Raw genomic sequence first — 25,482 nt, forward strand, 5'->3', positions numbered from 1 at the left:
AGAGAACTGGCTTTGATTTGTTTTTCCTTTAAAGGAAACAAAACATGTTTGTGGTTTCGTAAAAAGGAACCAGCTGAGCTCTTGCTCTGAAGAGCTGGTTGACACGATGCCTAAAAAAAGTAAGAAGCAGTCAATTGTTTGATTGAATTTCTTCCCCCCCACCCCCACTACTAGGGTGGGGGTGGAGGCCAGGGAACTCTGAGCAGGAAGGACCTGGCCACGGACGTGTGTGGGTGCCTGCTGTAGCCAGCTGGTCGGCTGAGTGAGTGGGCTGCATATCTGTGTTAACCTGATCAGTCCTCCTGGTGCTCAGCCAGGAGGTTTCTGGATTTCTTACTGGATTACTCATTTCCAATGACAATCTCATATGAATTAGAATCTCCGAGTGTGGGGCCCGGAATATGTACCTTTAGCAAGAGGCCAGGGGAGAGCCTTGGGTGCACTGCAGTGTAAGCACTGCTACTTCGAAGGTATGGGGCTAAGAGCTTCGACAACACACAAGTTCTCTTCTGTTAAGGATCCAAGGAACTTTCCCAAATGACCTGCAACCCCCCGGGGCAACAGAGAAAATGCCGGAGGCTGCATTAAGCTCAGGGCTTTCTTTTGTCCTAAGTAAGGGCAGGTATACCTGAAATCTAAACTAAGCTCTCTGGGCTGCCTTTAGGGAAGTCCTAACAGTCGGCTGGAGTCGCTTGTCCACACACACGCTTTGAGGCCTGATGGGAAGTCATCCTCATGTGAATGTGTGATATGCATGGGAGACAGGGCCCTTCCCAGGCCCAGCCATCCAAAGAAGGGGACTGTGGACGTGGCCCAAAACGAGAGTGTCCCTTACCTTGTCCGTGCTTGTGTTTGTTGTTGATGACAATTTGCACAATGGTGCCCGATGCTTGCTGGGAATCCATGAGAGCTCCTCGGTGGCTTCTGGCCCCGGGAAAGCGGGGCAGACCTCCAGCCTGTCGGCTTGGTAGGGGGTCGTAGTGAGATCGGTGGTAAGAATGTCTCTGTAAAGTGACAAGGACAAACTCAGTCCCCCAGATCCACCAGCGAGAAGGCCCAAGTGGACTTAAACACACTTAGAAGCCATGTGATGACCTCAAGTGATGAGCTCGGATCTTAAATTAACCACATGTCCGCCTACACTGGTGGAGACATACGGTTGCGCCTGAAGCAAGAGTAGCCTTGACAACATGCCGAGATTTTTCTCTCTGCTTGCAGAAGACTGGACTAGTTTCACCTGAGGGAGCAAACAGCCCAAAAGGGTAAACAAAACGTCCTTAGCTGCTCCCAAGGAGCCATTTGCAACTCTTCAGGAGCCTTAACCTTACGAGTTAAGGGAGTGGCCTGCAGCCCGAGGCTGAAGGGGACAAAGTGGGAAATGGTGTACAAATTAGGAAGACAAAGAGAACTTTCCAGTCATGGGGAATGTGTGACCTGGGTGGGCCATGAAGGCTGGAGAGGCTTTTCACAGGCAGAGTTGGTGAGGAATATTCCAGGTAGCGATTTCCAAGTTGAGAACATGTAGCAGAGAACATAGAGTCCAAAAACGGGAACTGCTAAAGGATTACATTCCAAATTTGGGTTGCAGCCAGATCATGGAGGACTTTAAATGACAGGCTGAGGGGTGAGGACTTTATTTGGTAGGCAACAGAGGTGAGGGTGTGGAAGCCTTCAATGGATTTTTTTTTTTTGAAGCAGGGAAATAATCAGAATCAGAACTGTGTCTCCAAGCACTGATACCTGATTATATATACGGTGCGCTGGATGGAATGAAGAGACGGGATAGGCCAGATGAGAGGCACGGAGACTCAAAATGCAGCCAATGGCATGAGGTCACAGAGCAGGGTACAGACACCCTAGACACTGCATAAAAGAACTGACCGTGTAGGACAGTACCAGAATGTCAGCCAGAGGGGAGGACTTTGTTTTGCTCACTGCTATGCCTCCAGTGCCCCAAACAGCATCCAGTGTCTAGAAGGTGCTCATTAGACACTTGAAGGAAAAAATGAATGAATGAATGAATGAATGAATGAAAGCTGTTGTCCCCAATGAAAGCTTAGAGTCCTGTACTACAAATAATGCAATCATTCCTCTGTCAGCAAGGCTTTGACACGTGATGTGCCCACTATTCTCCCAGGAGCTGAGGGAGAGTGAAGGCAGAGGAGGATGGAATGAATGAAGGCTAGAACCTAAGGCAAAAAGCCAAATAACATTGTGTTTTAGGGGCAACTGTTTGGGGTAAAGGAGGGGAGACCCGTGAGTAATTTCACAGGCAATTAAAAAGGAAGATCCTTATGTTCAGTGTTAGATATAGCAGGGGATCTTGGGAAGGTAGTTATGGGATCCCCTAACCCCAGCATCCCATAAAACATTTATTACAGTTATGGTCCATAGATACACATGTTGCAAATTTAGCTTTGAGAATTAGTATTAACTCTCTTGTGGGGGGAGGCACCGGTGGGAGAAGGGGAGAGAGAATAGGAGTCAGAGTAAGAGAAAGAGAACATGATTCCCTAAATCTAAGAAGCGTCCACGCTGGTACATTGCTATAAAAACTCACACAAGTAAGAATTTGCATCAACTTATTATCATGTACACAGATGGGATTTTCAGCGCAAATATTTTTCGTTCCCACAATGGCTCAGATGTCCTTTTCACTTACATTCCACAAAGACCATTACAGAGCATTCTGTCCTTTCTGGAGTTTGGCAAAATTTTGCCAAAGGAACACAGAGAGGACAGTCTGGCTGGTGGGTGCCCTGATGCTAAAAGGAGGGAGTCCCACAGAGCTAGAATTGGAGAGAGAAGGTCGCTAACCCAGGATGAGTTGCAAGTACAAGAATTTCTGTGATTCATGAGGGTGAGAACAAAATGAAATGCTGGCCTTGGGTGCCAGGGACTCAGACCCTGGACATACAGTAAGAGACAAAAACATTCTACACCAACCAAACAAACAGACTCAAGGATTTTGATCAGCCCCCCAGAACCTTGCCTTGTTAAAGTCTTGCGTTTTTCAGAGAAACAGGCTAGACAGGAGAGGGGTTTTATTTAGGGTGACCATGAATTTGCAGTTTTTGGAGATGGCAGGAGAGGAGGAGAGAGGAGGATGAACAGGAGGAGGAAGAAAGGAAGGAGAAAGTGGGAGAAGGAACATGTGGTCAAGCCCAGTGGTCTGCAAACATTTGGCTGAAAGCTGCTCTGAAGAAAATATCCAAGTCTGCTCAGATAGCAAAGTCGGCGACAGTGGTTACAACCTGGGGGTGGAGGGTGGTGAAGTGTGATTTTGATTTGAGGGTCATGGCTCTTTTATAGAGGTTGTTCCCCTAAACAGGCAAACGAGGGGCGCCTGGGTGGCTCAGTCAGTTGAGAGACTTTGGCGCAGGTCATGATCTCAGGGTTCGTGAGTTCGAACCCCGTGTCAGGCTCTGTGCTGACAGCTCAGAGCCTGGAACCTGCTTCCGATTCCCTGTCTCCCTCTCTCTCTCTCTCTGCCCCTATCCTGCTCGTACTGTCTCTCTCTCTCTCTCTCTCTCTCTCTCTCAAAAATAAATAAACACTAAAAAAAAAAAAAAAATAAACAAGCGAATGAAAGAGGCTTACCAGGGACCATTCTGACCTTGTAACTTATAGCAAGACAGGAAAAGGGATTAACACCTTGGAGTCGTAAATGAAATTGGAGTTTATCCTAAAAACAAGCTGTGAATAGCCTGCTCAAGAGAAGAGGTCAAGACTTGTTAGGTAGAAATGGCCATATAGCTATACTTTGTTTTATTCTGCTCAATATTTTGGTATTATTTTATTTCCTGACTCAAAGTGTCGATAACTAAGGCTTTTGAAGTGGTTCCCACACAGTTCTTTCCTGATGGTGGAAAATCTCCATTATTGTCGAAAGTTCCCCAGGAATCTCTTCCTTACTTGTTCTAAGGTCTAATATGGGTTTTACTGGCAGAGACGGGGAAACAGGACAGTTCCGGGAGAGCCCTCCAAGTGCCTTCATGGCTGTGAGTCTAAAGTTATCATGAAATATAGTTTAACTTAAAGACTGTCTTCAGAATGTGTCATAATCCACACAACCTTGAGTGTCTGTATCTTCATCACTGGAACCCTGGGACCATCCCTGTCTGGGAGACACTTGGGCCAGTTTCCTTCCCCACCCACCATTCTGACAGTAGGAATGAGGCGTGGATTTTTATCTGTTGCCTATTGTTTCTATCTCTAAATCTTTCACTTTTCGAGTGGTAAGTCTCTGAGTAATCTATCAGGGGCAAAATCAAGACGTTGGCTGTTGTCCAAAACAAAATTGTGCTTGCTTTCATGTTTTGGCTTTCCACCCTGTGTCTACTTCTCCCTCCCTATAACACACACACACACACACACACACACACACACACACACCCCGCTACGGTACTAGGACCAGTGCATGTGAAATTATGATCTGGAAACCGAACCGAAACCATTTCAGATTTTGACAAAGGAGCTGCAATTGAGGCACTGGTTCCTCCTGTGCACTTCGTAAAACTTGGGAAACTGATGGATTGCAACCCACGTGGCAAAATGAAGCAAACCTCTGTGTTTCTATCGAACTGACGTTTGGATGGTTCCCTGTGAATAGGGACGGTCCCTTAAAGTGACAGTCTGCTGAACTGGCAACGTCCTGTGAGGCCTGCCTTTTGTGATCCCATAGAGAAAGCTGAGCCTGCACAGGATATTCAAAAGGCGTTCTCCTACCTTCTGATTTTTGGCTGCTCGAGGGCCAGCAACAAGTGTGAAGCATCTTTGACGTGGGCCAAATGCCTGTGCGTTCACGTTCATGAAAAGCCCCTCCCACACATTTCACCCCACCTTCTACAACCATTCACTCAACACGGATTTATTGGGTGCCTACTATGTGCCAGGTACATATTCTTCTATTACTACAGATGCTATTTATTATTGCAAATCCTATCCCACAATATCTACCCCTTTTAGAACAAAGGAAAATATTTATTTATAATAAAGTGGAACCATCTGGACATTTTGGTCTACTAGGCCCAAATGTTTATTTCTAAAGATAGGTCTTGAACTCCTTTGAAAATCAATAACAATTTCAAGGCCCTGCATTCTGTACCTGACCTCTTTTGCTACAGGAAGTACGGGATCAAGTTCAGCCCTATCACCAGCAGTTTAGGAAAAAGGACAAGAGGGAAAGGCCAGGGTAGAGTTGGAGGCAGCATAAAATATGAGGGCGAGAAGAAGGGCTAATTAATGGCATTCCCAGCAGGATCACCGAGCTGGCCACAGACGCTTAGCTTTGGGGACCAAGGCACCCAGTTTAAGGTATCTCAGGGCCAAATTTGGTTAGAATACCATCTGGTTGACAGCCACAGATTTAGTCATTCTTAACTTTCTACCACAATAAAAAAAAATGAGCCCTGAGAAAAAGAGGAAATTCACAACACAAAAAATGGAGACTGGTATCATCTCCTGTCCAGATCTGGGAGGAATCTGATTTACTATAAAGCAGATAGAGCTAGATGGAGAAAATCTTGTTTTTCTTTCTTTTTTTTTAAAGTTGGTATTTAAACTCCAGTCAGTGAGCATACAGTGTAAGATTAGTTTCAGGTGCACAATCTAGTGATCGAACACTTCCATACACCATTCTGTGCTCATCCCCAGTGCCCTCCTTAATCCCCATCCATCTATTTCACTTACCTTCGGGCTCCATATTAACCCGGGAACTGGGAGGCCCATCCTCTCTCACAGGAGTGTCGCTCTCTTTGAGACACCCGGTATTCTCTGCCCCACCCACAATCGTTCTACACTCATTCAGAAACAGCAACGTCTAGAAAATAATACGACTATAGAATAAAGCCAACGGCCATCACTTCAACTCATTGCTGAGGGTGTTGGCCAGCTGGATGTAGGCAAGTCGAGAGTGGCGCGTGTGATGACCAGGAAACATGGCCTAAGCAACACTGAGATGTTTATAGTGGCCATTTTATTATGTCCCCACCAACACCTTCCTTACACCCTCCGTATCCTAGGGCTTGCCCTGTAATTCCCTAGACTCTTGTCTTCTATAAAACGCTGGTTGAGAAATAATTCCACGGGTTTAAAAAAATCATTTAAATGTTTATCCTGCAGGGGCGCCTGGGTCGCTCAGTCGGTTAGGCGTCCGACTCTTGATTTTGGCTCAGGTCATGATCTCACAGTTCATGAGTTCGAGTCCTGCGTTGGGCTCTGAGCTGGCGGTGCAGGGCCTGCCTGGGATTCTCTCTCTCCCTCTCTCTCTGCCCTTCCCCCACTTGCACCCTCTCTCTCTCTCTCTCTCTCAATAAACAAATAAATACATAAACATTCAAAAAATAAATGTTATATATTGCAAAGCAAATCGATGCTCATTGAAAAACAGCCAGTGATACAGAAAAGATAAAGTGAAAAATCCAACGCTCCCTGTCCTCCTGCCAACTTCCACCCTTCTGGGATTCCCACTCTTGACGTTTTGGTTTAGGACCTCCCAGACCTTTTCATGTGTATGTACACATGCACACACACAATGTTTGCATAAGGAGATGCTAGTGTAAGTTGTGTCCTGTACCTTGCTTTGTTTACATAATATATGTTGGGGATCTCTCCACCTTGGTCCATTTCGATGCCTTGCACTCTGTAACAACAGCACCATGTGCCATAGATGGGGTGTGTTTAACCACGCCCTTATTGCTCATGGTTAGGTTGCTGCCCCGTTTATTTTGCTCTTATGAAAATAATACTGCACTGAATGCCCCATGCACTTTTTCTGTACGGGGGTTTGATGAATGCCCATTTATGTGCCATGAATGCCTTTGTACATTTTGCGTGCTTTTATAAGCCCTTCAATAGGATAGATTCCTTGAACTGGAACATCTTTCCAGATTTTAAGAATTTCGAGGTATTTACGCTGTACTTGACCATATGTTTTTTTTTTAATTTGATGTTTTAATTATTTTTGAGAGACAGAGAGAGAGACAGAGAGAGAGAGACACAGAGAGAGACAGAATACGAGTAGGGGAGGGGCGGAGAGAAAGGGAAACACATAATCCAAAGCAGGCTCCAGGCTCTGAGCTGTCAGCACAGAGCCCGACGCGGGGCTTGAACTCAAGAGCTAAGAGATCATAACTTGAGCTGAAGTTGGATGCTCAGCCGACGGAGCCACCCAGGAGCCCTGGCCCCCCTGGCCATATGTTTTTTAGAGAGGGATTGCATTTTGTTAATTACTTCAAAATACAAAGGGAGAAGAGATACTGTTGCTATACATAAAGAGGCTTTTTATGAGGTTAGCACTGAGCATGGGAATGAGATATTGTAGGGTGGGGAAGGAATATCCAACCTGCTACCTTTGCTCTCCTTCAGCTGTAAACCTAAGGCTTCAGAGAGGGTTTGTGGAGACGCGTCCACAGTACCCCTGTCAAAAGGATGGGAGGACCTACCTTACAATTCCACAGAAGGTTCTCACTATTGAGGACAGAGGTTGTGACCTGCCTTCCTTCCAGAAGGCAGAGATTTGCCAAGCCATCCTGAAAGTCTACCAGCTTCTGATCTAGGCAAGGGGTACCTACGGGCGGGGGCTATGATTTCTTTATGCACATGTCCTGGCCCCGGTTACCAATCGTGCAGTGTACTTAAATGGTAATAGGTTGGTGATAATGCCATTTAATTTTCTGAGGAAAGGAAAGAGAAATGGTGTTAGAAATGGGCCCTTTTATGGAGTTGCTGGGATAACAGCCATGGAGAGAGGAAAGTTTGGCTTGGTGCTGTGGAGTGTTGAATTATTTGAGCTATTCACACTTACTGCTTCTCTGTTGGCAGGTTGCCGGAAGATATCACCATCAGGATGTTCCCACGACAATTCTCCATCCCCTGTTTATTACAAAATAAGAAAAGAGTCATACATACATAGAAGGGAAAACCATCACCCTTGTGACCTAGCAACATTTTTGGTTCTATGATCCCAAATTTCTCCAGACAGCTTGACCGTTGTTAAGATGGCTGTCCTTCAAAAAGTGAGCCCGGAAGATTTCTCTCTGGGTGTGCCTCAGTTTTCAAAGCAGCTCTGAAGAAAGCTGCCACCTTCTAAAAGATTCCGCCCATCACCATTGTATAAGATTTGGGAAACAAAAGGGAAAAAATCACTTTCTGCTGTGATACAGCCATCAGCTTCCCTTTTGATTATTTTATTTCCGTAACAGTTAACTTTTTTGCAGGTCATGTGTAATCTGTGTTTAAACTACCCTTAAAAATGAGAGTTTTGAGGATGTGGTCTGTCATAATTGGTTAAATTTTCCATTGTGTCTCTGAGTAGGTATGACCTGGTCTGAAAGTTAAGGTAAAGCTTGCGGTGGTTGGAGGGTTTACATAAACAGTATCCAAGATGTACTCTTCTACCGTTGCCTAAGATACCTTCCTCTAGGTCTCTGTGTCCACTCTTTGAATAGTGAACCCTTATCACTGCCATCTTCCAGAGTAACTGCTTTTGGGAGAAAGATCTTACTTTTAGCCTTGAGAACAACAAACACAGCACAAGATGGTGATATTCCTCAGCCAAAGAAAGATCACGAACAACAGGACAATTTCCAAGGATATTCCCTTGTGTTATCTATGACCAAACAAGCCAATGGGAAGAGCTTGGTCTGACTATTAGCATCAGATCAACCATATATTTCATGGGATAATAAGAAATACCCAAAAGTATCAGCATTAAGAACTTTCTATTTTAATTTATCCCCCAAGCTTTCAAAACCCATGGCTACATAGTAACATGTTACTAGTTCAAGGATGTGATAGTACTATGAGGGAAAATTGGCTGTTAGGACTTGAAAAAGACCTCGAAATTCCTTTGATAGCAATATTATCATCAGGTAGTGACATATAACAAAATTATGGCTTTAGTCCCTTCATGATTTAAAGATCATCTTATGGAAAAAAAATTATGAATTGTCAAGATTTAACTCTGGTTACTAGATTAATCATAGTGTAACTTTATCATTCTGTGATCAAAATCCTCAATGTGTTCCCATCCGAGACGGGATATAATTAGCCCCCCCCCCCCATCTTTATGAGTACCTGCCTCTTCCCGAACTGTCTCAGCTACTCTACTATGAGAACCCTTTGACCCCTTTGCTCTTTATGGAAAATGTGGCTCCTATTCTTGCTTCCATGCATTCGCTCATGTTATTCTCCTGAAATTATCTTCCCATCTCCCACACCCATACCTCCCGTACAGCTATGCAAACAATTTAAGTTCTGCCTCCTGTACAAAATCTTCCTCAAGCGCTCTTACATATTTCTGGTTGCCTAAAGGACTTAGTTAGCATCCCGTAGTCTTAGTTTTTGTCCAACTGCTCCATTTCACAGATGGAGAAAGGCTCGGAGAGGGCAAGCAGCCATTCACAGTCACATAATGAGTTGATGAGCATTAACACCCCAAACCCCAGATTTCCTGGCTTCCAAATAAGCGCATCCATTCTGTAAGGGCAGGATTTTTTATTCGTGTTATCCATGGCTGTATCACCATCATCTATAACAGTGCCTGACACATAGTAGTCACTCAATAAAATACTTGTCAAATGATGGAATTGAGAGGCCTTCTCTAACGACATATTGAAAATTTCAACGCTCCTCTGATAGTTCTTATCTGCCATCTTGGCCTTTTCTTTTTAGCACTTAACACTATCTTACGGTTTATACAGTTTGTTTATTTAATTTTCTGCTCTCTCCACTAGAATTCTCCTATGAGAACAAGGATTTTTGTCTATCATGTTCACTGATATAACCCCAGCACCTAGAACAGCACTGGGCACATGGTACTCATTCAATATTTCTTGAATGAATGAACATTAAAACAATGTACAGTATCCTCTGTTGTAAAATATTTTCTGAGTCTTCCTTGTCCCCCTGAAGAGACCACAAATCCTTTGAAACTAGGGACCATGTCTTAGACATTCCCCTGTGTTGCCTAGATCACTGGTTTTCAAAGTGTGGTCTCTGGAGCAGCAGCAGCATCATCACCTGGGAACTTGTCAGAAATGCAAAATGTGGGACCCCATCCCAGACCTACTAAGCCACTCTGGGGTGGGAGGGCAATGATATCGGTTTTGACAAGCCCTCCCAGGGATTCTGATGTGTACAAGAATTTGAAAATATTTGGCCTGGAGCACTTAGCATGTTCCTAGGTACACATCAAGTGCTCAGTATATGTACTGAATTGAACTGCAATCAAAAATACAGAATCAAGTAGTTGGCCAATAGTAAATTCGCTTCTTCCTAGTTATTCCAAGTCTGAGTAAAGATGGCAGACAAAGACTGCATCCAGACTATGTGGAAACCCTGAGTGACCCTGAAAGAGTGAAGATGATTTCACCTTTGTTTACATCTAGAAAACAATGCCCAAAAGTCAGTTAATATGTATTGGATGCTTCTTGGGTGGAAAGCCTGATACTAAGGCAGAAGGTGGAGAGAAATCAGGCTGGGCCCTTGCCCTCAAGATCTTTACAACATGTTTGGAGGTGACAGGAAGTCAGCACAGGAAACAGCCTAACACACGCACACGTGCACACACACACACACACACACACAGAGTAACAACTGGAAATACAAATGAACCTATGTGCTTGGGAGATACTGAATAGGTGAGTGATCAGTAAGATAGAATTGTGTAAAACTTCCCAAAAGGATTAGTCATGTTTTTAGAAGTAGATGCTACAGGGCACGAACACATGGTGACGTGGACAGCGGGTGGCTCAACTGAAAGGAATGGCATTTGCAAAGGGGCAGAGCTTTGGAAACAGTAAGTAACATACTGGAGACAGCCAGCAAGGTGTGGCTTGAGTAAAAAGTTCCAATGTGAAACAAGAGAAATGAGGATGGTGGGGAGAAAGAAAGGAAGAAGGAAATGGAGGGGGGTAGTGGGTGAAGAGGAGAGGGCAGGAAAGAAACAGGAGGGGAGGGAGACTGGTTGTTGAGGTATATAAGGCTGGTAAATAATTGCTTTGTAGACTTCAGAAAGAGGTCGAAGAATTCACATTTTAGCCTGTTACCAATTTTTACATAGAGGTTCCTGCAGTAAAAATGGTATTTGTGGAAGCTTCTCCTGACAATCGAGTGTCACCTAGTTGGGGAGCAACTGGAATCTGAGAAACCAACCAAGAGGCTGTTCTACTAATATGTGACAGGCCCTGAGAATCTATAAAATAATGGAGAAGGGGCAAATAAGACTACTTCAGATAAAAAGGAAATGTTAAGATCCCAATGGGAGATTTGGTAATGGAAGAGGTTGGCAAAGGAGAAAACAACATAAAATGACGCTAGGGTTGCAAATCTGGACAGCTGGGAAATGACACTGCCTTTGACAGAGACTGAGTGAGGATGAACTTCAATTTACTTGTTCCACTTCTGCTGGCAGTGGTGGGTCCAAGCAATGTCCTTGATGAAGCCAGATGAAAATATGGGACCAGAGAGAAGACTGGAAACCAGAAGAGATTCCCCAGCAAACAGCTGAACAAAATGTAAAAGTTATAGGATGTATTTTCAAGCCTAATCTAAGGACCCCAAAGAGAATAAATGAGAAAAGAAAAAAGGATAGATTTGCTCTCTGCATCAAATGGCGTTTGTAAACACAGATTTAATGATTGGTATTGGCACGGAACATATACTTAGCATGACCTTCTGAGAAGTTCACTTTATCGCATTTATACCCTAGAGTGTTCAAAGGGCTTTTAGATAGTGTCTTGAAATACTTATAGTCCAGTCAGAATCTTGAAGCATATAGTCCCTGTTAAGTGAGCGGAGAAACAAGCCAGGATCAAGCATGAAGGCTTGATGTAGAGGTTCCTACAAGCACAGGGCTTTAGCATGAACTTGTGTAACACCCTGTAACACAAGTTCAAGAAGAAAGTGTCGCAACACCTAAGCATTTAATGGCAAACAGGCATGTGCGCCTAAATCTGAATTATTTCACTTCACAAAAAACTACTGGAGCCATTACTTCTGTACACACACACACACACACACACACACACACACACATTCTCAAGTATGAATGACTACTAGTTTTATGGCTTTGAGCTTTCAAAGTCACCCAAATGGTATTCTCTAAGCTGGAATGTTCTGTAAGTAAGAAGTTATTCCATATAATTTGGACCACAGCTAAATTGGAAGAATCTTCTTAGATGTTCCATTTAGTACACCTTTAAGTGATTCTCTAGACCTGGGCAAAGTCTGTCCAGATAGCTGATAACAGGCATGTTCATTTACCATCTCAGATATACCTAAGAGACAAAATACATACAAGAAAAAAGGAAGCTGCACTACCCTAAAACCTACTCCTTTGCTTTTTTTTTTTTTTTTTTTTCCTGATTCACCGGGCAAATTATCTTCCCTAAGAGGGAGATGCTTTTTTCCATCAAGGCTTTATGTAAAAAAAAAACACCAAAAAACCCCCCAAAACAGTGATTCTAATGGAGACAGATGGATTCTAGTTAATTCCGAGAAGCAACAAGATGTAATTTTAACCAATTTTTAAAACCAAAATGAAAAACAACTCTAGTGTACCGTATGTCAAACAATATTCGTTTAACCTTAAAAGCCACATGTGTTGTTTATTCAAACCTCAATTATATTCTGAGTGGTACCCTATGGAGCTCAAATGGCTTTCTGATAATTGGAGAAATGGAGAACAAGCATTTGAAAAATGGTCAAGAGCTAAGCTAAAATTCAGACTGTTTATAACTCCCACTGCTTCCATTAAACTCCAGTTGGCTTGAGTAGGGTCACAGAAGTAAACCGTGTCCTCTTAGAAGGACTAAGTGTACAGCGAGATTATTAGATGTCCATGAAGATAAGCCTCAGAAAGCAAAACTACGCCAGCATGTGGCCGCTTCTGAACCACACACAACAACATAAACCGCATGCTTATAGGCCCCGATTTATCTGGGACAACCCAGTTTCATGCCTCTTTTTCTGCCAGGCAAAAGTAGTAAGACTACACTCTCACTTTCAGAAGTGTCTTGATTTGGATGCTGGGTTACAAAGTTGCTCTAATCATAAGGCGCACAGAAATGAAATGAATCCCTGAGATGGAGGGATGGGAGTGATCACTGGGACCAGGGAAAGCGATCTCTGCACTTTCAGAGGAACACGTCCTAATCAGCGGAATCAGGGCACACAGTTAAAGGGCTTTTGAGGGACAGCGAGAGAGGGCAGAGAGGAAGACACTGATCGCGAAATCTCCACGTACTATGTGCCAGGTTCTGGGATGGGCCACTTTATAGCCAGTAGACAATACCCTAGCTGCAGATGAAAGACAGAGTGGAAACAGCTGACTTGGGGGCCTCTGCCAAACATCCAATTCTACAAATTCTGTTGAGAGGGAGCAAGCGGGCTGAAATTTGAGCGCAGCTTTAAAGAACTGGGGTATAAGGATTCTCCGCTGGTAGACGTCTGAGCTAACAAGAATGATATACAGTACTTCCAAGGAGTCCTCTAGTGTCTTGTGGATAGTCACGTTTTCTAGAAAATACTTCACTGTCAAATAAAGCACTTCATTGTTTGGGCTGTCCATCGATACAAGCTCTTAGCATTTTAAAGAAAGTATCTGCTTGAGAAATGTTAAGACACAGACAAGGAGGACCTCCTGCCAGGAGTAGCCAGCCAAATCTGAAGAGGAATACAAAAGCATTTATCCAGAAAACTCAGAAATACATATTTTTTTTTAAAAAAAAGACCATTATGAGAGTTGCATGTGCTTGCAAGAGGAAATCATGGGAGAGAGAAGAGAGAAGCTATTAGCGAGATGGTAAACAGAGCCCCCACTCTGCTCTTCCAATGGTGCTGTGGATAAATAATTCAAGTTTATTATAATAGGGGTCTCGGAGGGGCCTCTGGGTGGCTCAGTGGTTAAGTGTCTGACTTTGGCTCAGGTCATGATCTCGTGGTTCATGGGTTCCTGCCCTGCGTTGGGCTCTGGGTTGACAGCTCAGAGCCTGGAGCCTGCTTGGGTTTCTGTGTCTCCCTCTTGCTCTGCCCCTCCCCTATTCATGCGCGCTCTCTCTCTCTCTCTCTCTCAAAAATAAATAAACATTAAAAAAAATTTTTTTTAATGAAGTGGGGTCTTTGAGTCGTCACAATAAATCTGCTGGAAGTGTTACCATATCTGGCCCCTGGGGAGCAGAGCTGTCACGAAGTCTGTTCCTCCCAGTAGCCTCAGACTTCAGACTCCCCAAAGTTTCTCTACATTCCCAAGTTGAGAGGTGACACAGCAGTCATGGCTGAGAGAACAACCCAAGCCAGACTGCCTGGGTTTGGATCCTGGCTCCGCTCCTTCTTGCCTGTGCAGCTTTGGGCAAGTGATGAACCTCTCGGAGCCTTAGTTTGCTTACTGCTAAAATGGAGACAATAATGCCTACCCGGGGTGGGGGGCATGTGTGAGGATGAAAAGAATTCGTATGCACAAAGAGCTGAGAGCCGTGCCTGGCACACCAAGTGCTACGTGTCGGTTTTATTCCCCTTATTCTTCCCATCCTTTCGTCCTCCTCAAGAGTAGTTTACCTATGGGGAAAACCCCACCTCAGAGACTCCCATGAGCCTGCGAGGTACCTAACAAGGAAAGGGTCCAGATTAAACAAACAAATGAAACCTAGCAGTAAGGGAAACATTTATGCTTGTACACATTTAAGAGAAATGATTTAAGGGAATCATTTCATGTCTAAATCACTCCACTTTGAAAGCCAGGATCCTGGATACAGGAAAAAAAAAAATAGCCACAGAGATTCTTTTAGCTCATGGCTTCTGAACTGGTTTAGATGGTCTCATAATTGTGCTAGCCCTGTCTTCATTTTCATCATTTTCAAAGATGCGCTTGGGTTTGAATGCGATCCTGTATTCTCTCTTGGCTTCAAATGAGACTGACGAGGACAGATATCTGCTTCACTGGGAGACAGTGAAATTTGTAGTCATAAAGTGGAGTGACAAAAGTCCAAGTACCCAAAGAAAGAGAGTCCTGTGTTACCGCATCCATAAATGGAAAAGAGAATGTGGATGGAAAACAGAAGCCCAGGAATCCATCAACATTTGCTGCTGGTCAACCTGGGGATGACTGGAAAGCAGTCGTAAATTCTTAACAGTTGTCAGATAGTTGCTCTTCTTGCTCCTGTTAATCAATGAATCAGACTCATTTCTATAAATACCGGGGTCTTGGCTCATGAAGAGTGTTCCAATGAGAATAATGGATACACATGGCCATGGGTTTCTGGGCAATCATGGCGTCCTGTGAAGTGCTTCGAAGGACAGGGCTGAAGGCAGAGTGGCTCTAACCTGGGAAGAAATACTTGCTCCGAAATGCTTCACGGGGAATTCCTTATTTTTACTGTAGAACCAGACTCCTATACATATGAATAACCCTCCAATCCCAGAGTAGGATGGGGCATTGATTCCACACAGCCAATTAGGAATCAGGGCTGTTCATTAAGCTCAGTATGAAAGTCACTGCTGTCCCATACACTGTCTAAAGGGCTTTCTATCTAAGAAGACACACTCTACACATAAGAGACATGCTAAGAAGGAACACAATGACCACAGAGGGGATGGAGTCCTGGGAGTGTCAAAAAGCTCATAAAGATGAATTCTGAGCACAGAGTATGGAGAGAGAACCAAACACAACCTGGGAAATTTCCGTGGCAAAAGAAAGCTTCCAGCTGGGATTTGGAAGAAGAGAGGAAGGCAAAGGGTGGGAGAGCTCTAAGGTGGTCCTTTCTTTATGAACTTGAACAGTTCACCTGAAGACAGGGCTTACTAATGGTGGTCAGACTCTTCTGCAGCTCTGAGAAGATCGGAGTGTTTCAATGCATATTGAAGTTTAGGTGAGAGAACCCCAACCCGAAATCATCAAGGACTGAGTTCACTTTTATTTATTTTTTTGAGAAGTGTGTCTCGTTAATGATGTTTCCTTCCTATCGTCATGACCTGGAGATGGTAGTGTTCTGCAGAAAATGTGGACTAAATCAGAAACAACACTAAAGGATCTATACTTGGAGCTGCTGTTATTTTTTTTTTCCAGTTTTGGTTGACTTGGCAAACTTTGACAACTTGGGTAGATTTGTACCATGTTCAAAAAAATGGACTATAGCTCACACCACTGCCCTCAAGATTTACGTTGTCTTGGGCACCGACAAATTGCCTTTAAACAGTTGCTTTCGGTTTCAGTCACCTCAAGGGAGCTTGTAGAAATGGTTCAACTTCATAAGAAGAGATTCCATTTTCTCCTTGGATTCTTTAGAAGTGTGTTGGATAAATGAGCTTGGGTCAAGGAAGTTGCAAGTTCAGCCATCTGTCCTGCCTCCCTAGCTAGGACTGCACTTGGGGAATGTTGTCAAGAGCGCTCCATAGCTGTATGTCTCTTCCTTTTTCACAAATCCACCAAAAGATATGCTTAATCCTATGCTAGGGGAAACAGAGGAATCAGGTGGTTCTTTCCCAGTTGAAGAGCCAAGACCTGTGAAATGAGGAACAATCCAAGAAAATATTTTGAAATGCTGGACTCTACAAACCAGACTAAGCCCTGAAAGTGGTCCAAGAAGGGGCCCAATGACTACTAGAGTGATCAGGTAGGCCTCTTTGGAAGGGGTGAGCCTCTAGCTGGGATCTTGAAAGATGGGTAGGATCCCAACCCATAGAGGAGAGGAAGGAAGCTATTCCAAGCTTGTGGGGAGTAAGAGCTAAGAGAGGCACATAACAGGAGAGAAAGTGGGAAGGAACATGGCATATTTTAGGACACAGAGAAGAGCCAGCCTAGAATAGAAGGTGTGTGTGTTGGTGTCCGAGAAATGAGGATGAGTAGTAGGTTAAGGAAGGGTCAGATTGCTTTATAGAGTACCTTTAAAAAACAATCTGAAGGGAATTCCCAGGTAGCTCAGTCGGTTAAGCATCCAATTCTTGGTTTTGGCTCAGGTCACGACCTCACAATTTTGTGGGTTTGAACCCCGCAGAGCCTGCTTGGAATTCTCTCTCTCCCTCATGCTCTGCCCTTCCCCCACTTGCACTGTCTCTGTCTCCCTCAAAAGAAATAAACTTAAAAAAATAAAAATACATAAAAACCATCTGAAGGATTCACCTTGGCGAATGTGGTTAAGACACGGTAGGCACTGACCAATATGATCAATAGTTGTGTAAGAAGAAAAGCCTGGGCTAGAGCACGACACACATGTACAGTGAAGAAAGAACAGTTATTCACACTCCTACAACCCAGGGTGGCTGGTTTCATGGTGGGATAAGAAGTCGGGGATCCTGGGAGGGTAAGACTACCCCTAGCTGTGTCCCTAACTTTCGAGTCAATCCTCCCTTACCCTGGGGTGCAGACAGCAAAGAGGAATATGGTGTGAGTTGAGGCTAGAGAGACCGTCCTATGCATCTTCCTTCACCTCCCTGACTAGCTTGACCCCTCTTACTTACTGCCTTTTCCGACACCTTTCTTTGTAGCACGCGGCACAGTTGTAATTTTATATTAGCTTGTGCCGTTATTTGCTAAGGTGTCTTGCCCGTTTAACTCCGCAAGGGTAGGCTCCATGTTCGTTCTGTTCTCCACTGCACCTCCAGCACCAGCACAGCGCTCGGTACTTGGCAGTTGCTCCAGAAATGTCCGCGGGATGAAAGAAAGTAGACATTTACATTCTTTAAATCTATAAAGGGAGAGGGGTGGAACAGAGGTGTTCCCCTGTGGTTGGGAGTGGGCAGGATGAGGCCGTGATGGGGAAAGCTGAGTAGTGTGGTTACCCTCCTAGGATTATCTGCCTATGCCAATGTGCCAGGCATGTTCTCTCTGCCCCTTTACTTCCTTGAACTGGGAGAGGTCCCTTGTCAGTGTCCTATGAACGGCTCCCGCCAGGTAGTGTAAGAACTTGGGACTCTAGAGCCAGGCCGGCAAAGTTCACATTCTAGCTCTGCCACTTACTACCACGGATCCTTGGGCCAATCGCTTAACTTCTGTGACTCGGTTTCCTCATCCATACAATGGGGATAATAATTGTTTCAACTCCGTTGTGAGGGTTAAACAGGGTATTACACACGTAAGGGCTTAGACCACTACCTGGCACATAGTCAGCGCTACCTATATACACTGTCCATGCAGGCTTGGCTCTCGATGTGGCCAAGAGCCCACTCCAAAAACCTCTCCCTTGTCTAGAGTCCAAGTACACAGCCTTCCCCTTTGCCTTGGCAAGATAGGCAGGAGACAGGAAGCAGTAATGATAAGCGGTAGAGGGAAACCGGGGCCAGGTTTGGGCTTGAGGCCTGCCTGCCCAGAATGTGGCAGTCGTACGATCTCCAAAGAGATTTTTCCTTCTGATAAAGTTTCCCTTAAGGTTCCAGTGGCTGGTTGCGTTCCGCTTCCAGTCCAGATGAGGTCTGCTCAAGTGCCAGCAATGACATGCCCCGTGCCGACACTCTCCTGACTGTCCTAGGCTCAGGGGCATGTCTAAATAACGGAGGCTGGGGTGGAGATTCAATCTGTGGCCGCTATCGCTATCTGACGCAGGAAAAGAGGCACACGCTAGTGTTTGGTGAGAGTTCAGAGAGCCGGTTTCAATGGGGCCCTTTATATGAAGGTTTGCAGGTCCGGCACTCAAAAGGTTATTTCTTCCGCAGTATTTTGCCTGCAATTAGGGTGGCCAGCATAGGGGAGAAGCGTGTCTGCATTCTCTGCTGCATGAGTAACATGCTTATACAAGACATACCTTTATAAAACACGACATTTCGACAGAAAAAAAAAATAACAAGGTGCTTCAAAAATGAGGACTTCAAAGGAGATTCAATCACATTATATACAACTGAAAGATGTAAAGAAATTAAAGGCTGAGAAAAAGGCATCAATTTTATGGAAGTGTAGGATTCAGTCTTCATAGGGCAAGACGAAAGAGAATGACTTATTCAGGCTGCAGAAGAGACGGCGGAGAAAGAACTTCATGAACCGTCAGCTGTGTGAAGGGACAACACGTGATCGGTAATACCTTGCTTTTATGTGTTGCTTCTGAGGACATGAGAAAAGAAATGTAAATTGTGATGAGAGAAGTGTTCAGCAGATGGGGACTCTGTGAACAGAGATTAAGCAAATAAAGAGGCAAGACTATCAGATACAGAGGGGAGGGTGTAGACAACTCTCCCCCCTCCAAGATCTCCAGGTCATCTCAGTTACTTTTTACAGCCTTTCCATGGGTGATAGATATTACATGTCTCCATTTTCAGAGCTGAAAAGAAAACAAGGCTGTATGTGGGCCAGCAGCTTGCCCGAGGTAACACCACGAGTAGGTGAAACCTGAGTAAAAGCAAATCTGTGTCCTTCTGACTTCAGAGCCTATGTCCTCTGTGCCACGTTGTCTCTCAGATGCAAAATATGTCTTGTGGCAGTTTCCTTTCTTTTATTAATTGTCCTTCAGTGTAGATTTGTCATTGTAGCCTTTGCCCCAAACAAAATAACCTCAGCCTGACAACTGGACCGGAGCAACGAGCTGGTTATATTAGCAACCACATGTATACCTCTGCTCTGTATGGACTCTGTTCCCTTTGGAGCAGACTCAGTTGGGGCAAAGATGGGCAGAGAGACGAGGAACAAAATACCCATCTTTTCTGGCTTAAATGTAATAGCTGTATTAACGTACAGACACACACACTGGGAGAGACCGCTACCGAAAGATCCAGGGCCTTACTGAAGCACAAACCAAATCAGGCTGTGACTAAATCCACACTGACTTGTGACAACCACTAAACAGAACATATTAAAAGGGATACACAGAGGAGTGACTGGGTGGCTCAGTCCATTAAGTCTCTGACTCTTGATTTCAGCTCACGGCCATGGGATCGAGCCCCACATCGGGCCCCACATGGGACTCCATATCAGGCTCTGCATCAGGCTACATGTTGGGCTTGGAGCCTGCTTAAGATTCTCTTTCTCCGGCTTTCTCTGCCCCTCCCCACCTCAAAAAAAGAGGGGATCAGCACTCAAAACAAGGTCATTTCTTTCTAAAATAATATTAATCACAGTGTCTTGAAGTGCAACGGGGAGGAAAAACCACCTGGGGATCAGACATGACACCAGGTGATTTCCTACTGACCACGAGCCAATAGATAGCCAGCACCACCAACCACTGTCAACCAGTAACTCAGAGGAAGGAAACACAACAATAATACCATATGTTCATTGCATCTAATTCAAACTATAACTTCCTGGCAATACTTCCAAGCTAGTGTGCATTTCTCTCCCTAGAGCAGTGAGGGGGAGAAAAAGATAAATCGGAAATAGTTTCTACCTTAAGGAGCTTATAATTGGTAGGGCGGATAAGACATGGGCACACATAATGAAAACCAAAAGGTAACAAAGTGATAGATGCTACTGGAGAAGGGCCAGTTACATGCTGAGGAGTCTCAGAAAGGAAGGAGTTTTACCCCTAACGTACAGGATTTTTAAAAAGTGCTTCATGGAGGAGGGGGCAGTTAGGCTGGCCGTTGGATAAGCAGGGCTTGGGGGTGGAGAAATTAGGGATGGAGGTGGGAAGGCAAAGAAGAGAGAAAGGCCTTCCGTCTGGCATTTATCATAACGTGACCAGAAGACCGCCTGCATCAGAATTTCAGGCAGTTGCATGTGAGGTACGTCTTGAGAAACCTGTAGGATTTCCACAGGCAGAGATGGACGGAAAAGGGTTATCCAGAAAGAGGTGGTGTTCCCTCCTCCCAGATCTTGCTGTACACGTGCAGTTGTTACCTAGGCCGCCATTTTGTTCCCCCCAGTTCCTTACCATGAACCAGCTGTCACTCGTTCACCCCAAAGTTGGTTGCCATATGACTGGAATTAGATGCTCTGACCAGAGAGTGACATTCGTTACTTTTCTATTGCTTTCAGGTCTCAGACTTCTAAAAGTTTCAATTTAAGTGCACTAAGCTCAAATGTAAACCATTGTTTGGGGCCGCCTCCAGTCACCTACACGGTCTTAGGAATGGCTTCTCAAAGCAGGGCGTATGGACCACCTGTCTCAGAGTGCACAGTGGGGCCTATATCTACAAGCACAATCCGGAACCCCACCCCAAAGCCATTGAATCAGAATCTCTGTAGTGGTTGTCTGGGGATCTGAAAGTTCTCCAGGTGATTCTGAAGCACACTGGAGTTGGAGAAATCTTGAGGGGGAGAGCGAAGGTACAAAGGGAAAAGAGCACAGGAACACTGTAAGTAGAACCTGAGGTACACAAATGGAAGAATGTGGGCCTCAAGGGTTTAGCTGAAGCTACAACATGGGTTCACGTGTTTTCTACTGGCAACAGGCAGCCATTCTTTTCAGTGCCAGAGTGAAGAGGGTAAGCCTGGAGCCAGACAGCCAAGACTCAAACCTTAGCCCCTTGACTCACTAGCTACATAACCTTGGACAAAGCTGTTAACCTCTGTCTGCCTCAGTTTCGTTATCCATAAAGTGGGGATGCTAACCATCCTCACCACACAGCATCCTCATGGGAGAAAATGAGTTCATATCAAGCGTTTAGAACCGTGACTGGCATTTAGTAGGTACGATATGTGTCAACATAAATACTTTTTTTTTTTAAGTAAGCTTTACACCCACCATGGGACTTGAACTCACGACCCCGAGAACAAGAGTCACATGCTCTACTGACTGAGCCAGCCAGGTGCCCCAGCACAAATACTTTTGAGTAGAGGTGTGGTATGGTTAAGGTTAGGTTTCCGGAAGATTAACCTAGAAGTAATGTATAGGAGTCAATTGCCCATCCCCTATCAGTAAATCCTATAATTTTGTCCCTCTAACTCAGTGATTCTCAACCTTGGCTGCACATTAGAATCACCTCTCTTCCCCTCCACCCCCACTCTGGACACAAATTTATCAAGGTAATTCTAATATAGACACACGGTCAAGAAGCAATGTTGTAAATATATTTCAAACTTGTCCATTTCTCATTATTGTGCCCGCACCATATGCAAGACACTGTGCTAGGTCCTTTTCCTGCATTATTTAAACCTTACAACCCTTTGGGGGTCAGTGCTAACATTATCCTCCCTTTAAAGATTGTTAGAAAGGTTGAATGCATTGCTCAGGATTATCCAGCGAGAAAGTAGCAGGACTGGGATTAGAACCGTGGCAGCCTGGTTCCAGAGGCTCCAGTCTGAACCACTACTCTATATTGTGTCTCTAAACCAGGCATCTGCCCTCTCACACTAGACTCTCACTCCTCCACTTGCCTTCTCCCTCTCCTCTCCCCTTGCTTCGTTGCTTCCCTCTTATCTAGTCTGGACACAACAGCCAATGAGACCTTTTTAAGACATCAACTGGTTCATGTAATGCCCTGTTCACAACCTTCTGACAGCTTCCCAATGTACTTAAGAACTGAAATACAAACTCCTTCCCGTGGCCTTGAAAGTCCTGTGTGGTCCGACTCCTGTTCACTTCTTCAGCCTCATCTCAGGCCAGTTGACTATAATCACTGTATTCCAGCTACACTGGTCCTCAGATCCTTGAATGCTTTGAGCTCTTCCTTGCTGGGGCCCTTGAATTTTCTTTTCTTTCTGCCTGGAATGCTCTTCCCCCAGGATCTTTGCATGGATGGGTCTTTTTCATCTTTCAAGTGAGAGCTTAAATGTCACCTCAGCAAGGCCTTCCCTCCCACTCAATGTAAATGCTATCCCCTCAGTCTTTTATTTGTTTTCCTCATGGCACTCACATATTTATATTTAGATTTTCACTTACTTGTTTGTTTATGATTTGTCTTCTATGGTAGAATGTGAGTTCCACAAGAGCAAAGAACATACCTTTGCTGCTATGTATGCTACATACAGTTGTAGAGGGTGTGTACTGCACAAAAGTGCTGCCGTTAAGGGGGTGCATTCGCAAAGATTTTCTGGCAAATGGCAGTAAAGTGTCTTAAATAAAAGGATTCTTTTTTAAATTCGCATACAGATGCCATATAGTCTAGTGGTGCCCTGTATGTTCACTGTATTTACCAATATGTATCTAGCTTCTAGCACAGGGCTGAGCATATGGTAAGTAGATGCTCAATAAATATGTTGATTGGATGGACGGAAAGAAGACAAAATTAGAATACTGCTAGAGACAGCCAGAAAAGAGACAGATCGAATACTGCTGATATAGTAATCTCAGAAGAGGGAATAAAGGAGAAATTAAAGGCGATTATGCTTGACCTTAGGAACCCAGAGTGGAAAATGGCGCTATTATCAAAGGAATGGAAACCAAATAAGAAAAAAATTGGGTTGAGAAGACACTGATGCCATTTGGGCTATAATTTGAGAAGACGATGCCTTCCAATGTGCTTTTGCTGAGTTTGTCACCATTGGACGGTGGGGTTTTAAAGAATATATCTACATTTGCCCTGCACAGTCTTCAAAGTGGTCATGTCAATGCTTTTCAAGGCCCAATCTTCCTTTCAAGGCTGTGCATGGAAATGGCCTGTGTTTTACAACACAGTAAAAGCTAGAAGAGATTAAGGGAGAAGAGACAGAGACACTTTCTCAGTAGATGATGCTCACTCTTTCTTTCCTGCCACACTCCCGCATGGTTTCTTTCAGGTGGTTGCCCTTAAAATCAGTGTTTTTGGGGGGCCCCCACATGGTTCAGTCGGTTAAGCATTCAACTTCGGCTTAGGACATGATCTCACAGTTTGAGAGTTTGAGCCCCACGTCGGGCTCTGTGCTGACAGCTCGGAGCTTGGAGCCTGCTTTGGATTCTGTGTCTCCCTCTCTCTCTGCCCCTCCCACACTCGCACTCTGTCTCTCTCTCCAAAGATAAATAAACATTAAAATTTTTTTTTTAATCAGTGTTGTTTTTCTCCCTTTTGTGAATCAACTGCCCCCACCCCATCCCCTGGCTCTAAACTAAGGCTACCATAGAAAATTTCCCATCCTAGGACGCTGGGAAGCTATTTTCCTCTCTTCCAAATCCAGCAGCATCCCTACCTCTTGGGATACGGGGTACCTACCTCTGCACACCCGGCAGCAGGAATCCGGAACAGAGACTGGGAACGCACAGGTTAACTTGGGGCAAGTCTTGAGACCACAATACACGTTTCCCTCCTGCCAAGTAAAAACAGAACTTAAGGTCAGAAGGATCTAGGAATAAGTAAAGGCTTCTTAGCTTGTGACCTGGGATGAGTAGGGACTCAAAATGGGCTACTCCTTCCCAGTGCCCTCGCATAGTTAGTTCTAGGTACTTCCGAGATTTGATTATGCTTTATTTTTTTTTTCCTGCTTACTATTTCTCCAGGCCAGAGACTAAGTCACGGAAGAGTTGGCAATCCTCTCTGGGGATCCCCTGAGGTGGTACAGGGTAGTCAGTGAGAGAGCTGCCGTAGCCCCGCCAAAGCCCTAAATATGGTCTTGCCCTTCTCTTCTCTTTGCATTGTATCCCTTGGTCCCCATAGTGCCCCAGCTGGACACTGGGACTTCAGGGAATGCAGATTTGCATGACAGCCCCCCTTCTTTATAAATCTCCAAGCCAGGGAGACAAATTGTCTCGGGGTCCAGGGGGGGAATGCAAAATTACACAGGCTGATCGGAATGGACAGCTCAATTCAGCACAAGGCAAGCGAGAGAACCAAACTTACTTGCTATTAGGTCTGTCTTTACATAGATTCCACCTCCCTAAAGTTCTAGGTTCCAAACATCTTTCCTTACACCTTGTTCTTAATTCTTAGAAGCAATAATTCTGGGGCGAGAAGGCTCCCTAAAAAGTCATTAGGAAGGCAAGGCCACAACCAAATTCTCCCAAACTACTGAGATACCATATTTTTACTACAAGTCCCTAGGGGAAGAGATTCTCAAACGTCCCTTGGCAATCCAGTGTTTAAGGCCGTTACTGGCAATAAAAAGTTTCTACATCTAACTTCATTTCCTCTCACTTCAGGTTAAATGGCCATTTTATTCCATTTTCTGGTTCTACCTATTACATTCTCTGGATTGCACGATTACGTGAAGATATAATCGATTTACTTTACTCCTAGGGTATACACAGTTCTGACAAGTAATGTCACAGAAATAATCATGTTTTGCTGAGAGAGTTCTCAATGCACGGCACCAGGGACAAACTGGTTTGGAGAATACATCAGAGATGGGATCCAAGAGATACCCCCCTTTTCTTGTGAACTGGGGCACTAGGGTGGCTTAGTCGGTGGCATCCGACTTCGGCTCAGGTCATGATCTCACGGTTCGTGAGTTCGAGCCCCGCATAGGGCTCTGTGCTGACAGCTCATAGCCTGTAGCCTGTTTTGGATTCCGTGTCTCCCTCTCTTTTCTTTCTCTGCCCCTTCCCCACTCGCTCGCGCGTGTGCGCACGCGTGCTCCTTCTCTCTCTCTCTCTCTCTCTCTCTCTCTCTCTCTCTCTCTCAAAAGTAAGTAAACATAAAAAAATCATTGAGTCCTTCTAATGAAGGCTTTGCTGGTGTGACTATTAAGAAAAGGAGGACAAATGAAGACCG

At 44.7% G+C, this 25,482-nt stretch overlaps 1 protein-coding gene across 4 annotated transcripts in view; it reads right to left on the reverse strand.

Annotated features, from left to right (window-relative positions):
* Positions 1–25,482, reverse strand: part of CHRDL1 (chordin like 1) — a 118,848-nt gene that overhangs the window by 16,457 nt on the left and 76,909 nt on the right. For all 4 annotated transcript variants that reach the window (XM_047844724.1, XM_047844725.1, XM_047844722.1 and 1 more), the window contains exons 6-8: positions 23,989–24,082; positions 7,808–7,875; positions 836–1,004 (exon numbers count right to left, since the gene is read on the reverse strand). In XM_047844724.1, the coding sequence (XP_047700680.1) occupies positions 836–1,004; positions 7,808–7,875; positions 23,989–24,082 (331 nt within the window). The remainder of the gene's footprint in view (positions 1–835; positions 1,005–7,807; positions 7,876–23,988; positions 24,083–25,482) is intronic.

Source organism: Prionailurus viverrinus, chromosome X, assembly GCF_022837055.1.
Source record: "Prionailurus viverrinus isolate Anna chromosome X, UM_Priviv_1.0, whole genome shotgun sequence".
NCBI lineage: Eukaryota > Metazoa > Chordata > Mammalia > Carnivora > Felidae > Prionailurus > Prionailurus viverrinus.